This window comes from Xyrauchen texanus, chromosome 30 (genome assembly GCF_025860055.1).
Source record: "Xyrauchen texanus isolate HMW12.3.18 chromosome 30, RBS_HiC_50CHRs, whole genome shotgun sequence".
Taxonomy (NCBI): domain Eukaryota; kingdom Metazoa; phylum Chordata; class Actinopteri; order Cypriniformes; family Catostomidae; genus Xyrauchen; species Xyrauchen texanus.
The window spans coordinates 37,569,100-37,587,080 of record NC_068305.1 but is presented as its reverse complement, the minus strand read 5'-3'; the positions used below and the strand labels follow the sequence as shown (position 1 = coordinate 37,587,080).

The window sequence follows — 17,981 nt, the reverse complement described above, 5'->3', positions numbered from 1 at the left end:
CCAAATGACCTAAGACAGGGAATGTTTTCTACAATAAAATATCAGGAATTGTGAAAAATTTAGTTTAAATGTATTTGGCTAAGGCGTTTGACATCTGATTTCAACTGTATTGTTGAATAGTTTTGTATTAGTAATAGTGGTCGTAATGAAAGTAATACCTGGAGAGCAGGGTGACCAATGGCTTATATACGTGTGCCATTTATATGTGCAAATATCATATGATAATATCATTACTGGTCAACCAAAACAAATTTCTAGAGAAGGTGGCTGATATAATGGCAAATTATGCATAATAAAATGTAATGATGGCAAATTAAATACTGAAATTAAATGAACATTTATTTTAAATGACTTAAATCACTAAAATGTAAATTATCCATTCTGAAAAGACTGATAATTGTTGTTAGAATTTAGAATTGTGATATATCGATATATCAGCCAATATTTGCCTGTTTTGAAATTATTGACAGTAGCCAATTAACAGCAGTTTTAGTCTACAGTAGTTAATGTTCTGGGTCAGTTCCAAAATGTACAGAGAGCTTTGTCAACAAAAAAAACATTTCTGTTGTCACGTAGTGACGTGGTGGTAAGTAGAAATCTTTAATCTGATGTCCTGATGTTGTTCAGGATTACAGCTGTGCTCATTCTAGGACATTGAGGCTTGCAGATAGGAGACAGACAGTGTCATGAGTGAGTCAGACGAGGGCTCAGGCCTTCAACATCTGATTTTTCTGATTTTAAGTTTTTGAAATATTATAGAGTGGCAAAGAATGTGGGCTAGATAGGAGTCATGCATTTTCATTAGGGATGGGCATTTTGGTCATTTTGTCTACTCGAGTACTCTAATTACTCGTCGAGTACCGACTAATTACTCGTAGAGTACTCTAGGGGCAATTACATGTTCATTACTGTATATATAATAACATGTCTGACAAACGTCTATGGCTGCTGTATTGCATCTTGTTGTTCCAGTGTATCGTCTATTCATTACAAAATATGATAATGCATCATATTTTGTCATTATGTGAAGATTCGCTGCCCAACTCTGAAAGAATTTGCACAATGCATGTCTGTCTGTTCCTTCAGGTTACCGTAGTAATCATAAGTGCGCACCAGTTTCTTTAGTGACTGTCTGAACAGTATATTTTCAAATAACAGGAGATGCCATAACCATTGCGTTTTAAAATGCGTGTTAAGTTGAAGTTCAGTTTTGAAGATGCTGCATTGTGTTCCATTTAACTGCGCTCTGTCTAGCTGTTTGAAACACTCACCTCGTGCCACACGTGTCGTGTGTGTGTGTGTGTGTGTGTGTGTGTGTGTGTGTGTGTGTGTGTGTGTGTGTGTGTGTGTGTGTGTGTGTCCAAATGCTCACTCTTGTGAGGAAAGCAGCGAATGCTCTGTATTGTTTTTGCTGTGATTCATGAAGTGTTCCATTCAACATGGAGAGTCTGAATTTCTACCTTTCAACTGAGGAAAGTGCAACGGAATGACAATTTATATCAGATATCTAACTTGGAAACTCGAGCGGAAATCTTCATTTCATCGAGATGCAGATTTGTGTTACGTCACGCAGGGCAGGGAGGTTTAGTAATCATTCACTTTTATTAAATAATATCCATTAACGAGTCAAAGTTCTTACATGAAATGATAATAAAGCTTGTTTAGCAAACGTTTTACAGAGACAGGTTTTCAAAACACGGTTAATTACACTCTCTTTGTTTTGATTATTTAAACGATTGCATTGCAGTGTCAGTTTGATTGCCATGAGAAGTCTCTGATAATCAATGTACCCCTCAAAGTCACAACGTAATCCATCTCAAAATTAAAAATAAGCTTCCTCTTTGAGACATTTGTGTTTTAGTGGTCAGGTAATTGTCACTGGATTTCTAATTAAGTGAAAAGTAATTTCATGCGTGATCACTGTCGTTGATTGTTTTCGCGGTCGATCCTCGAGTACTCCAATCATGTCAATAATCATGATAATAATAAAATTATTGGAATGTACTGTATTGCCATACCACTTTTCTTAAAACTAGATGTTCATTACTAGAGCTATCATGATACCAAATTTTCAGTATTTGGTATCAACACTAGAAATACCACAAAAAAAAAAAAAAATATATATATATATATATATATATATATATATATATATATATATATATATATAAAATATGCTATTGAACACTTTGTCAGTTTGAACCAGTCTTGCTATTCTCCATTGACCTCTCTCATCAACAAGGCATTTCCATCCACAGAACTGCTGCTCACTGGATCTTTTTTGTTTTTGGCACCATTCTGAGTAATTTCTAGAGGCTGTTGTTCATGAAATACTGAAACCAGCCCATCTGGCACCAATAATCATCCATGTGATTATCTAATCAGCCAATCGTATGGCAGCAGTGTATAAAATCATGCAGATATGGGTCAGGAGCTTCAGTTAATGTTCACATCAACTATCTGAATGGGGAAAAAATGTGATCTCAGTGTTTTGGACCATGGCATGATTGTTGGTGCTAGATGGCCTGGTTTGTGTTAGACACAATAGGTGGTTGTCTTCAGAGCTCCCTGGCAGCTTGTGCATCAATGTGTGCATGTATTTGGCTGTGGGACGCTGTTTTTGTTTGACTTTCTATGTAGCTCAGTTGTTATGCAATCAGATATTACAGGTGGTCATATGCTGTGTGTTGTCTCAGTTTGTTTGAATAATGTTGCCATGGAGAAATGATTATTATGTGTCATCTGCTGTAATGATCATCTGCTCCAGCGGAGTCTCTGAGTCTAATCTTCTTAACTGCTTCCCCTCTCTTTTTTTGTCTTTTATCGTGTCCTGCAGCAGCATCCCAGAGACAACCTTTGACCTTCATGGGGACATTCATAGTGGCTCTGCACTCCCTACAAGCAAGGTGTCATATCTGCCTGGCTCTTTCAGATTTCTGTGTGTGCTTGTGTGTGCTGTGATTAATCTCATATGAGGGATATTTGATTGTTTCAGAGCTCAGGGAAGCTTGAGATGGAACGTTCAGGAAACGGCAGTGAAAGAGGCCTGGTTAAACCCATGATCAGAGGAGAACAGCAAGACTTCAGCAAACATGACGGAAGGTAAGAACTCAACCAGCCCTGTGTTACATAATCAGACTTGCATGGAATCTGCACCCATAGAATTCAAATGCTAGCATTTACAATATATTTTTTTTTCATATATTTGATAATGCTTTCAGACACCAATAAGTGTGTATTAGATCCACTCAGCAGCCAGGTATAAAGTGACAATGAATTAATGTGCAACTCTGGACATGTGCGAAAGTTGGATGGTGTAATTTCAGTACCATATTACAGTATGCTGTCATTAGCTAAATTAAATGAGATGTGACAGTTTTAGATTAAATCAATGACAATTTGAAAATAAAATTAAAACTTCTGGTTATTGCCATGTGTGATCTTTAAACAGCAGAAGGATGTTATTTCATAAAACAATATACAGTCACATGCGTGGCATGCTATAGAATGAACAAGAGGTGCTGCTCTGCTCTTTCATATGATTCCCACACACACGTGCACGCACATACTCACACAAATGCAACACACAGCTGGTGCTTAATTTGTATGCAGTGTGTTTAGAGTATAAACGGCTGTTAACACTTAAATTAACACCTCAAGTGCAGCTTGCCGATTTCAGCTCGAGAGTCATGTCGGGTGTATCCCAGCATTAATGGGAAGCTTGATTTTTACCTAACCTGTAAAAACAGGAAGAACTTAAAGGTCTGTCAAAATCCTGCTAATATGAAAGCTCTATTCAAATGGATGCGTTAAATTATAACTACTGTATACAAATTTTATATTCAACAAGTAGCAATAATACTCATAATAACAATTATGTAGTATTAAATGGTTGTATTATTATTATCTGTAAGCAGTATCACAAGTGCAAGCAGCCTTTTGCCACAGGTAATCAGATTTTTTTTTTTTCATTAATGTTTTCATTAATACCGTAAAGCTGTTGTGCAGCATTCTATTTTACCAAAAATAAAATTTAATTTTTTGTAAAACAAAAAATTATGATTGTATTTTTATTTGATTAAAACTGTATGTATTAATTTTGATCATAACATTTAACATGGACTCCAGAAAACCTTTTCATTTGGATCTGTAAGACTTTATGCAGTTCTTTCAATAAAGTCATTTTCTGTATAATTTAATAAAAAATCTGAGGCCGTTTATTTGTTGATTATAGTATCGATTTAGAATCGATACCAAGGTACCAGGGCTGGTATCATACCGAAGCCAAAATTTTGGTATCAGAGCAACCCTAAAATATGTGTATATGTACAGTATATACAGATCAGCCACAACATTAAAACCACCTTCCCAAAAAATAAAATCCACCTGCTTGTTAATGTGTAGGTCCCCCTTGTGCCACCAAAACAGCGCCAAACCGCATCTTAGAATAGCATTCTGAAATGATATTCTTCTCACCACAATTGTACAGAGCAGTTATCTGAGTTACCGTGGACTTTGCCATTCTCTGACTTCAACAAGGGATTTCCATCTACAGAACTGCTGCTCACTGGATGTTTTTGGTTTTTTGCACCATTTAGTGTAAACTCTAAAGACTGTTGTGTGTGAAATCCCAGGAGATCAGCAGTTACAGAAATACTCAAACCAGCCCATCTGGCAACAATATTTTTTTATCAAAAGACACAACCTCTGATATTCTTGAACACAAAGAAATCCCGTTCACTGATAGTGAGTACAGTACAATGGCATGTGGATAGTGACTCACATTAAAGCTCAAAAGAAGGACCCCAAAGTGTCATAAAATTAGTCCATGTGACTTGCATGTCATATTCCAAGTCTTCTGAAGGCATATAACTGAAACAATCTGAAATGTAATACATTTTTCCTTTTATTTTACTGTGAAAGCAGTGCGTTCGCTTTTCACTCACGAATGTGCAAAGGAGAGCTATGATGGAAGTAAAGATTTTTGTAGTATGATTCGATTCTCACCAAAACTTATCGTACACCATCAGAAGACTTGGAATGTAATGCATGAGTCGCATGGACTGCTTTTGACACTTTTGGGTCCCTTTTTAAGCTTTAAAGTGAGTCACTGACAACTGCCTTTGTATTAAAATTAGTGAAGGTCTTTTAACATTCGTCTTTTAGTGTTCTGCAGAAGACAGACATGGGTATGAATTGACATGAGGTTGAGTAAATGGAGAACTATTCCTTTAAGTCCATTCCACGAAATTCTGCAGTTTCCACTATTATATTACATATTTAGTCACACCTGGTTGACTGTATTCTTCAGTAACTGCTGGTTTTGTGTACATCAACTATCCATAAATGAGTGCCACTATAGAGTCAATGCAGGGAGTAGGTCTCTATTTGTAACGTGAACCTGAGATACCTGAGCCTGCTGCTCACCTGCCTTCAGTCTCATCATCAATAATCCAGAGCACACATTCATTTGCACAGCAAAGTTTGGCGTCTCTGGCAGGATGTTGTACGGCAGGACAGGAGCAGGGTCTCTGGAGCGGTGGGCGTCTGTAGACAGTGGTGTCAATCTGTCCTATCTTAACTGGTTCATCGAGCATCAATTCTCTCCACACAGGTCCCAGGATGGACCCGAGCTCACGTTGCCGGCGAGCATCGAGTTCAGAGAAAACTGTGAGTGCCACATCCATCCCTTAGCAAAACGTATCAATTTGTGCCGGTTTCATTAAATTCATGCAATTGGACCTTAACTGGGTCATAGGTCATGTGAAGTGTCTACTGTGTGGTGGCTTTTTACCTTTCTGTTAATATGTTTTGGCATTAGCTTTTCTCTTGTGTGATTTGTAAAGACAACTTGTCTGCAAGCTTGTGTTTTCACTTGAGCTCTTTGATGCATACTTGCTGTGGCAGGGCGGAGGGCAGGGCCGGGTCGTGATCATACACACCTGGTCCCTTATCAGGCTAATCAAGCCTCCGAGAGGGATAAAGGCCGACTGCAGAGGATTGTGCGGGAGAGAGAGATCATTAACGGACATTTCCGTCATATGTGTGTTTGTTGTCTTTTGGTACCAATGTAAGGGGATTCAGATGGGCAAGGAGGAGGTGAGAACCGGCTTGTCAATATAAATCATGTTTAATTAAACTCAAAACAAAAAGCACAAACATAAACACACACGACGGACATGTCCATAAACTATCTCTCTCTCCCGCACAATCCTCCGCAGTCGGCCTTTATCCCTCTCCGAGGCTTGATTAGCCTGATAAGGGACCGGGTGTGTATGATCTTGACCCCGCACCGCCCTCCGCCCTGCCACACTTGCGTTTTTTTATTGTCTGTCCTGTTATACAGCAAAACACACAGCTAATTAATGAAATCACTGGTGGTTTGTCACCTCATAAATCAGTGCTTGGAAAGTATTGACTAGTTGAACACAAGTTTGGTCAGTGCTTTTCATGTATTCATTTTCATTTATTGAGAGTATCAGTAAAACTCATCCAAAATGAAGTAATTTTGGGCAATAGAATAGAGTACAATTGTTGTACCGTAACACAAGGTGACAGGAGTGAGTTTCATCCCGCATTGAAATATATATTATAATTTTGAATATAATTATGAGTCTTTAGATAATTTAGAGTCAAGCAATTTGTACTACATACTATCCCATGATTCTCTCTTGCAGCTGAGGATGCCTTCCTGTCCGCCATCATAAACTACACCAACAGCTCCACAGTGCACTTCAAACTTTCCCCCACCTACGTGCTGTACATGACCTGCCGTTACGTCATGTCCAATCAGTACCGACCCGACATCAGCCCCTCAGAGCGCACGCACAAGGTCATTGCCATCGTCAACAAGATGGTGAGCATGATGGAAGGAGTTATCCAGGTGAGTGTTGCTGTTTTTACATCGATTCTTCCTAGAATTAGGTTTAGCCCCTCCCTGTTGTCTTCTGATGCCTATGGCCTGTTTCAAACATACTGCGTATGCACGGTGTGAACGTTGTAGCTGAGCTTTCACACTGACTGCATTCTGCTGTGTAACAGAACTGCAGTGCTAAATGGAAAATGAAGTCATTTCTGGTTACATCATTGAGAATTTCCTTTGATAAACTCTGAAATGGTCATCATGAGTCGTCTAATTTGCTTTCAATTTGGCCATTAGGTTTCCTAAAGTTTTACGATTCTTCCTTCTCTCGTGACTTGCAAGTATGAGAGCATTGAAGGTGCACTAAGTGATTTTTTGCTAATTACTAAACTTTTTCAACAGAAATGAATAATAGCATTTTAAAGAGTATTTTTTGAAAAGGTGACATAGGCCTGATTGTAGTTTAGTTTGGGAGTTAAAGTATTCTTTTTACCTGTTGTCTCTGTAACTCTGATGTAGATGTAACGGTCCTTGTAGTTACATTATACATGCTTGTGTAATTGTAGCATTAATGTTCTTTTCACTCTGCTTTCATCAATCCAGGTCATTGTCTCAGCAAAGTGTCTAAACTACTGCACTCAGCATTTGTGTGTGTGTCTGTACCTTATTTTACCTGATTCATGCACAGTGTTTCAAAGCAGCGTTTTGTTCGACAGCCTTAGAGTTCACAAATGAGTCCCAAATGCTCTTGTTTATTTACCATTCTCATTTGGTCAGGTTGTGCGGTTCTTTGAGGGGCCCACCCAGGTGTTCAAAGCTGTATCTCATACACTAACAACAATGATCAAATGCAAATAGCGAAGTTTAATACATCTGCCTTTTCGTGACCCCTGGTAACAAGAGTTTAGATGAAGTTCAGCATATCAAATTAGTTTTCATCCTGAGGCATGAGGTTTACAGACTGTCTTTCATATGAACTTTTATTCTTTATTGCTCCCAGTTTTGAGTCCCAAACCTTAGATTATGAAATTTAGTAGGGAGGGAACAGATTTTTAAGGCCTGGTTTCAAAGCTGTTCTTCATTTTAAAATGGAAAATTAGTATTCCTTTATTTTACCCTGGGGCACTTATTATTTTTTTCTTTTGTATTTTCTTTATTTAATAATATCTAGTGTTTTTGAAAGGGCCAGAATCTACCCATTTTTATCATTTTATTTTTGATTAGTATTAACATATGTTATTAAGTTTCTTGCATCCAAAATAGTTGTAATTTCATTTTACATAAGCATATTATTGTTTTTGTTTTATTTGTTTTTTTCCAAATATTTTTAAATATATTTACTTATATTGCATATAGCCTAATAATTATAGTATAATAGACAATTTTCAGGAAATAATATGAAGAATATGTGGGAATATTCACATTGTCAATCATCAGGGTTTGTCAAATTGGTGTTATGCCCCTTTTTATCTCAATATAAAAACACACCTCATCGGACATTCCTCCTCAACATTATAAAAAAATAAATAAATAACTCATTATGAAAAACAGCTCTTGTCCCAATATCTGAAAGAACAAGCATTAAAATCTTAATTGGCTGTGTTTTGGGGAATTGTTTTATTTTTTGCCTCAGATTTGTTCAGCCAAAACCTTGGAGTTCTCAGTTTTAAGCAGAAAAATATTAGGATTTTAAAGGGTTAGTTCATCCAAAAATTATCATCTCATCATTTACTCACCCTCATGTCATACCAGATGAATGTTGTTCTTCTGCAGAACACAAACGAAGATATTTTGAAGAACATCTTAGGACTGCCTCACAATACATGTGAATGGTGGCCAGAAATTGTAATCTTCAAAAATCCCATAAAGGCAGAATAAAAGTAATCCAATTGACTCCAGTGGTTTAATCCATATCATCAGAAGAGCTATGATAAGTGTAGGTGAGAACCAGATAAATATTGAAGTCCTTTTTTCATTTATATCTTGACCAGCTCCGACCAGTAGGTGGCAATATGCACAATGATTGCAAATCGCCAAAAATAGAAGAAGAATGTAAAAGTGAAAGTGGAGATTGATGGTAAAAAAGGACTTAAATATTTATCTGTTTCTCACCCACACCTAGTATAATACTTTGAAGACAAGGATTTAACCGCTGGAGTCGTTTGGATTACTTTTATGCTGCTTTACAAGATTTTTGGACCTTATAAGTTCTCACCATTGTGTGGACCTACAGAGCTGAGGTATTCTTCTAAAAATGTGTGTTCTACGGAAGAAAGTCAGTCATACACATTTTGTGTGGCATGAGAGTCTACTAAGACAGACTTCACAGTGAATGAATTAATGCAAACTCAAAGATATGGAATTCTTCATGAGCCACTGTCGGACACATGGACTCAGGATGGAGTTCACCAAAATTACCTGCCATGAGCGTCCAGCCGAACTGCGATGCTCCTCACTAAATGATACCTATATCAACTTGGTCAAAGGAGGGACAACACTGTCCTAAACTACATAGAAAATGAGTTAACCACTAACAAAAGCCTTCATCGTCCAAAATCAGAGGACAATGCATCTACATGTTTTCCTCAGTTAATCCGGGATGACTTTAACACTAAAACTTAGTTCATACAAAATCATTTTTAGTCATTGACCCACAACACTTACATAGTTTACGAATTACCACTAATAGTTCTAAACATAAATAACTAATATCAGCATTATATTCATTCATTTTCTGTTATAGCATAATTTCATGTAAAGCTGCTTTACAAATACAAATACATTTGATGAGGGTGAGTAAATAATGAGAGAATTTTCCTTTTTGGGTGGACCTTAGAAATCTATTTTATTTGAACAATTAAATTATTATATATATATTGTTTTTTTTTTTTACTATATTTCAGTGCTCAAGTTCGAATCTGGCATGTGAAAATAGTACAAAGACAACACATCTCTTTATTGCATTGCTGGCTGCACGCATAAACAAACATACTGTGACAAGTACCGGTACATAGTCCATTTCATGAAAGCATGAATCTCTTTAATCAGTTCTTCTAATGAATCAGTCAAAAAGAAGACTCATGGGTTTAAATCAATCTAACTGACTGGATGTTTATAACAATGTTTATTTAAAGATACATATTTACAAAACAGTTTTTTTGTAATAAATGGTATTTTAATGTACAAATACATAAAAATATGTATTTTAAAAAATGTGTTGGATTTAATGTCGCAAAAAATACAGAATTTTGTAGTAAGCACTGAAGAAAGACAAAATTCAAATAAAGACTGTCGTCTCAGCTAGAGGTTAAACTGAATCTACTCGGCAAAAGAAGCCAACAATATTAAAAGATTTCAGAAACTTTGCTGAAATATTCATCACCTTGGGTGCTAGATGATGTTGTCATTCTATGTGAGAATGAATGTGTGTATGTGTGTGTTTGTACGTATAAGTTTGCATGCCTGTAAAATCTGTCCATGCCATGACTGTTGTTGACAGTCTCTCTCTGTCCTGTCGGATGTCTGTCCCCCCTCCCCCTCCTCTCCCCCACACCTACTATATCTACAGGAGATTGCTGAAGGTGAACAGGTAGGAGTTCGCACTGCTAGGGAGGTGTCTCATTCTTTCTCTCTCTCTTCTATCTTTCACTCGTTCAGCTTTTGCTCAGTCTTCCATGCCTACTTTTACCCCCCATAACAGAAACCAAGCCAACCAAGTAATCCCTCCTCCTACAGCTGGACTCTAAAAGCAAACGATCATAACCCTCATTACGACTGAACCTGGAACATGTGATACTAAAAACTGCAGATATGATCTCTGATTGCAGCAACATTTTAATTCCGGCATCCACTTTTACCTCTGCTTACTGCACGTCAGTGTGGATGAGAGACTACCCCAAGTTTCTTTTGCTCTGTTTTTAAACTTTAATTTCTTTTTGTTTTATTTGATGTCTGTGGTTAACATCATTGTCCTTTTGGATGCGTTCTGTGGCAAGTATGACGTAGGACTGGGCGATATATCGAAATTTTGCTATGTATTCACATTGATTTTGTTGACAATGTAAAATTAAAGGAATGTTCTGGGTTCAATACAAGTTCTGCACAATCGACAGCATTTGTGGCGTAATGTTGATTACCACAAACATTTATTTCGACTCGTTCCTCTTGTTGACCTCGTTTTTTTTTTTTTTTTTTTTTAAAGTACAAATCGAGGTTACTGTGAGGCACTTACAATGGAAGTGAATGGGAGCCAATTTTTTATGTTAAAATACTCACTGTTTCAGAAGTATAGCCACAAGACAAACAATATGCATGTAAACATTTTAGTGTGATAAAAGCACTTATAAACCTTTTCTTTGTAAAGTTATTGCCAATTTTACAACTTTACCATGATGATGTAATATCAACAAACATAAAACGACTGTAAACATTACAATTTAAAAACTTTACAGCTCAAATAATTCTCAAGTTTTAACAGAAGAATTTAAGCAAATGCTTTGTAAAATAATAAGCTTCACATTTCTGCCAAAAATTGGCCACATTGACTGCCATTGTCCCTATTCACTTCCATTTTAAGTGCCTCAGTACCTCAACATTTTTTTTTTTTGTCTTAATTTTTGTATTTATCAACATTATGCCACAAATGCTGTCGATAGTGCTTAACATGTACTGAACACCGAACAATCCTTTAAGCAATATTATGAATATTGCGATGATTTAAAAAAAAATTCAATGGCTATTATGTTTCCTGAAGACTTTTTCTTAAGACTAGTTTTGCTACTCGCAAGAATGCGATTGTTAAGACAGGTTTTAATAGCATCTCTGATTTACATTTCAGTGACAAAAATAGTGTTTTAGTTTGTAGATTAGTTTGTCTGTTTCAATAAAAATATATTTGCTGTTTTTTTGTATGGATTTTTTAATTGATGCATATCATTAAGAGCCATTTTATCAAACTTCAGAGCAAATACATGAATTTTAAGATATTCATTTTAAAGTGATAAAATATTGAGATATAATGTGTTTAGCAATATCGCCCAGCCCTAGTAGGGCGTATTTGGGAGGGCTGGGGTGGGGGGTTTCTGTCGTCGTCATTTGGGATAGATGTGTGCAGGTATACACAGGGGTCCAGTTCGTTTGGGTCGAGTCTGGGAACCCTGTGTATCCACTCTCTGTTTTATAGGGACATGGGTTTCAAAACAACCAGTCACTGCTGCTACCCAGTCAGTCCTCTACTTCCATCTTGGAGTGTGAGCTAATGCTAACATGTTATTCATGTTTTGTTTTTTCTGTCTGGACACAGTGACTGGTTGTTGGAGGGGGGGTGGGTTGGACAGAGGGCACAGGTCTATCCCTAGAGTGCTACTTTCAGTGCTTCTCATGGCTGTAACCCTTCTCTATTTGTTTTGTACTTTGGCTGTTTTTGCTATAGCGTTGTCTAACTCATCCTGCCTTCTCTGTGTTCTCCGTATATCGTTGCTTTACAGAAACAGAAGAATATTGCTGGGGCTCTGGCTTTTTGGATGGCCAATGCTTCAGAGCTTTTGAACTTCATCAAGCAGGACAAGGATCTGAGTCGCATCACGCTAGATGCACAGGATGTCCTTGCTCACCTAGTTCAGATGGCTTTCAAGTGCGTATTTACATTTAAACTTGCTACATTCACTGTCAGTCTGAACACAGAGTAAAAACCAGACGTGACATGACAAACTATCTACAACTAGATAAATCACATCTTCTCCATTTTAATCTTAAGTTGTTGTCTGTACTGACCTCAACTGTCAAAAACATCACGCAACAAGACATTTTGTCAGTCACTTGGTTTGTTGCATCATGCCTTGATCACTAAGCTTGTAAAAATTGGAACAGATTAAAATTCACAGCTAAACTGCACCGTCTGAACTCTCCATACATGCTTGTTTAGTCTGTTCTTTAAAAACCAACACTATTACCATGTCATATTAAACCTGATAAGAGTCACTTACAGTTGAAGTCAGAAGTTTACATGCATCTTAGCCAAATACATTTTTTCACAATTCCTGACATTAAATCATAGAAAACATTCACTGTCTTAAGTCAGTTAGGTTCACTACTTTATTTTAAGAATTTAAAATGTCAGAATAGTAGTTAGAGAGAATGATTTATTTCAGCATTTATTTCTTTCATCACGTTCCCAGTGGGTCAGAAGTTTACATACACTTTGTTATTATTTGGTAGCATTGCCTTTAAATTGTATAACTTGGGTCAAATGTTTTGGGTAGCCATTCGCAAGCTTCTCACAAGACGTTGCTGGATCTTTGGCCCATTCCTCCAGACAGAGCTGGTGTAACTGAGTCAGGTTTGTTGGCCTCCTTGCTCACATACACCTTTTCAGTTCTGCCCACAAATCGGATTGAGGTCAGGGCTTTGTGATGGCAACTTCAGTACCTTGACTTTGTTGTCCTTAAGCCATTTTGCCACAACTTTGGAGGTATGCTTGGGGTCATTTGGAAGTCCCATTTGCGACCAAGCTTTAACTTCCTGGCTGATGTCTTGAGATGTTGCTTCAATATATCCACATCATTTTCCTTCCTCATGATGCCATCTATTTTGTGAAGTGCACCTGTACCTCCTGCAGCAAAGCACCCCCACAAAATGATGCTGCCACCTCCATGCTTCACGGTTGGAATGGTGTTCTTCAGCTTGCAAGACTTATTCTTTTTCATCCAAACATAACGATGGTCATTATGGCCAAAGAGTTAAGTTTTTGTGTCATCAGACCAGATGACATTTCTCCAAAAATGTGCACTTGCAAACTGTAGTTTGGATTTTCTATGTTAGTTCTGGAGCAGTGGCTTCTTCCTTGCTGAGCAGCCTTTCAGGTAATATTGATTTAGGGCTCATTTTACTGTGGATATAGATACTTGTATACCTGTTTCTTCCTGCATCTTCTCAAGGTCCTTTGCTGTTGTTCTGGGATTGATTTGCACTTTTTGCACCAAACTACGTTCATCTCAAGGAGACAGAATGCATCTCCTTCTTGAGTGGTATTTGTCCCATGGTGTTTATACTTGCATACTATTGCTTGCATGATAATGGTACCTTCTGGCAATTGGAAATTGCTCCCAAGGATGAACCAGACTTGTCGAGGTCCACAATGTTTTTTCTGAGGTCTTGACTGATTTCTTTTGATTTTCCCATGATGTCAAGCAAAGAGGCACTGAGTTTGGAGTTAGGTCTTAAAATACATCTACAGGTACATATCCAATTGACTCCAGTTAGCCAATTAGCCTATCACAAGCTAATTCCCTAAAGGCTTGACATTTTCTGGAATTTTCCAAGCTGCTTAAACGCTCAGTTAATATAGTGTATGTAAACTTCTGACCCACTGGAATTGTGATCTAGTCATTAAAAGTGAAACAATCTGTCTGTGAACAATTGTTGGAAAAATTACTCATGTCTTGCACAAAGTCTTAGACAACTTGCCAAAACTATAGTTTGCTAATATGAAATCTGTGGAGTGGTTAACAAATTAGTTTTAATTACTTCAACCGAAGTGTATGTAAACTTATGCCTTCAACTGTATGTCTCAAAACAATGTTCCATAACTGTCATCTAAGGTAGTGTTTTGATTAACTATGGTTATGCAAAAATGATGGAAATTTTGGCCTGTTCTTACTGTGTTCTTGGAACTACTGCCAGTCTGGAGGAAGTGCTGAATGTAAGGAACGTTCTGGGTCTGGTTTGTATTGGCCGAGATGTAGTTTTGAGTGTATGACAGAGGGGTACAGTCTTGGGGCAAGTTCTCAGCACAAACAATGTGGTCGAATCACCTCCGCTTCCTGGAATGACCAGCTGAAACAACTGTGTTTTTGTGCCTGACATGCGGTTTGTGAAAGGGCCAGACCCAGACTTACTGTGGGATTCTACAGAAGTTCCTTTTGAACTGGTGGATAGTTGGTGGATAAATGGACACTGAACAATGTGTTTTCCTGTAGATACCTTGTGCACTGTCTGCAGTTGGATCTGAATAACTACATGCCTGCTTTCCTTGAAGATCCTGATGAACAGAACCCACAGAGGCCCAAGATTGGTGAGCCAGCCAGTGACAAAGACAGTCACACAAGTTGATTGTGTTTACGGTTACATTTGTTTTTGTCCTGATATGCATTCTTGGTTAAAATGTGCAAAGTAAATTTTGTGTGCCGAGGTCATATTTATATAATTGATGCTGAGTGACTCTAGGCAAATTTAAACCAAATTTGCCCGGTTGCTAGGGAGTGTAGGGTCACTTCCAAAAAAAGAGAAAAAAGTATAAAAATGTATTTTGTCTTCAAAATGTAAGGACATAAAATATGGAGGACTAAAGCTGCAACAACAAAAAACACAAACATATACATCAATTTTAGAAAATCCATGTATTCATTAATAAATACATATATTGATTAGGGCTGTTGATTTAACGTGTTAATTCATGAAAATATTTGCGATAATCGCGATTTAATTAATCGGGACGCAATGTAATTAATTTTATTACAAATTTTAATGGATTGACAGCCCTAATCTTGAGAATTAAATCTGTGAGGAAATATACAAATAAATAAATGCACCTATCAATGCAAAAATAATAGTATAAAACGTTCAAGAAAATGCTAATTTTGTAAGTTTATTTTTAAGTCTATATGTTTTTTCTGTATGTACTGTTGTACCTTATTTATTTTTCCTTTATCAAATATACTAAAAAGAGGATGCTAATCAACCAATTAACTAATCCTATCAATCATTTATGACACCATTGGCTGATCATTGTAAAAAGTGCTGGGCTAGACTTTGTTTGCCTGCACCTGCAATATAAAGAGAGAAAATATGGATGGAGTCACAGTAGAAATAGCCAGAGACCTGCAAAGGCTCACACGGTTGAAAAAAGAACTACATTATCTGCTGATCATACCCTTCAGTGTGGATGCATGCATAAACGATTCATCACAGTTAACAGCTTAACATTTAACCTTTAACATTTGACATTGTTCACTCGATAGTTTGACTGTGATGCCTGAATGGCTGTTGACATCCTCTCATTGCATGTTGTGTGAAGGAAAACATTTATATGGAACTACAAACTGAAATAAATGAATGATTAAAGTAATATAGAATTAAAAATTTACTTGCTGTTTTTGCATTTCCTCAACCATTCATTTGTTTTACTTTATCTGAATAAAAGTGTAAAATCAGTTTTTTTAAAAGTGTTTTATTCTGAAAAAATCTGAATAAAAGTGTAATATCTCAAGCAACAGTGAAAAATGGTGAATAGTTTTATGCTGCAAAAAGCACATGAAATAATGAAAATAATCCATACGACTCCAGTGTGTTAATACATATCTTCAGAAGTGACATAATAGATGTGGGTGTGAAACAGATCAATATAGAAGTCATTGCTAGAAATTCTTCTCCCAGCCCAGTAGAGGGCGGTGTGCATTAATAATGTGACTCACCAAAAACAAAAGAAGAACAATGTGAAAGTGATATCTTTTTCTAACCCTCACCACCATTTAGCTTCTGAAGATATTGATTTAACCACTGGAGTGGTTTAACATGGGAAGATGGATTACTTTTATGCTGACTTATGTGATTTTTTTTATTTTTATTCCACAACAGAGGACGTTCTGCACACGCTAACGGGTGCCATGTCTCTTCTACGCCGCTGCCGTGTCAATGCGGCCCTCACCATCCAGCTGTTCTCCCAGCTCTTCCACTTCATCAACATGTGGCTGTTTAACAAGCTGGTGATGGAGGCCGACTCAGGCCTGTGCTCACACTACTGGGGCGCCATACTACGACAACAGCTCAGCCACATCGAGGCGTGGGCTGAGAAACAGGGCCTGGAGCTGGCCGCAGACTGCCACCTCAGCCGAATAGTGCAGGTAACACACACCTTTACTTGGTTAAGGGCATCTAATTAAGGGCATGTCATACACTTTTATTGTTTTTAAATTAAGCTAATTATAATTAAGACTAATCCTAACTCTATCCCTTAAAGAAATCTCATTGCATATAAAAGTGATGCCTACTTTACCAACCAATTTTCTCCTTAACATCATCCCCAAAATCAAGTATGTCATATTTAACTAATTTCAAGGGATATTTTAAGCGATTATGTCCCCAAAATAAAGATGGACCAGTATATTGGTTTTACAGATTAATCTGTGCCAATAGTTGCTTTTTGGAACAATTGGTTTTCCTGCAAAATATCCAAGCCAATAGTTGATGATAGTTGTTTTTTCACTTGAGGATTCTACTGTTAGAACAGCTTAATTTAGCAGCCTCTAGAAGTGACCGACACGTTGTGGTAATCATTGACTAAATTTATCCATATTGTAATCCTCACTTCAATGCATATATATATATATATATTATTTTTTTTTATCTTTATTTTTTAAGATAATAAAGTGTTCTAAATTGAAGTGAGGGCATAACACAGGACTTTTATCTATAAACAACAAGCCCAAAACACACTTTTATTTTAAAATGATGGAGACTTGGGCACATTACAATTACAAAAAAAAAATAATGTGCTAAGAAAAATGTGACTATATGTAAATGTGACCCATTAGCACATACATTGTGTTATCCAATTTACATATCTTGTGAATAATAACTCCTATTCCACATTAAATCTCACCTGGTGAAATAAATTTACAAAACCCTCATGTGGTGAATATATAGGCTATAAAAAGCTTAGTGGTGGTGCCGTAGTGGCTAAAGCACAGGGCTGTTAATTAGAAGGTCGTTGGTTTGATCCCTACAGCCAACACCATTGTGTCCTTGAGCAAGGCACTTAACTCCAGGTTGCTCCGGGGGGATTGTCTCTGTAATAAGTGCACTGTAAGTCGCTTTGGATAAAAGCGTCTGCCAAATGTATAAATGTAAATGTAATTTGGTAGATACTTAATATACAGTAAATCATTGTAATTTGGCCAAGTTCCATCATTTTAAAATAAAAGTCCCGGGTGTGTTTTAGGCTTGTTTATAGATAAAAGTCCTGTGTTATGCACCAAATATTTATTTTATTCATTTTGGACTCTTGTGGTCTCTATGTCGGTGCCCTTCACAAAACCAAAAAAATACAAATAAATGTACTGTC

General features: G+C 37.0%; 1 protein-coding gene across 10 annotated transcripts in view; it reads left to right on the top strand.

Moving 5' to 3' along the window:
* LOC127623813 (afadin-like) overlaps positions 1 to 17,981 on the top strand; it is a 167,743-nt gene that overhangs the window by 92,692 nt on the left and 57,070 nt on the right. For 5 of the 10 annotated variants that reach the window (XM_052098342.1, XM_052098336.1, XM_052098340.1 and 2 more), the window contains exons 11-18: positions 2,837 to 2,906; positions 2,996 to 3,102; positions 5,615 to 5,670; positions 6,678 to 6,883; positions 10,431 to 10,451; positions 12,349 to 12,494; positions 14,839 to 14,933; positions 16,496 to 16,761. In XM_052098342.1, the coding sequence (XP_051954302.1) occupies positions 2,837 to 2,906; positions 2,996 to 3,102; positions 5,615 to 5,670; positions 6,678 to 6,883; positions 10,431 to 10,451; positions 12,349 to 12,494; positions 14,839 to 14,933; positions 16,496 to 16,761 (967 nt within the window). The remainder of the gene's footprint in view (positions 1 to 2,836; positions 2,907 to 2,995; positions 3,103 to 5,614; positions 5,671 to 6,677; positions 6,884 to 10,430; positions 10,452 to 12,348; positions 12,495 to 14,838; positions 14,934 to 16,495; positions 16,762 to 17,981) is intronic. The other 5 variants (XM_052098338.1, XM_052098345.1, XM_052098344.1 and 2 more) reach the window with 2 other exon arrangements.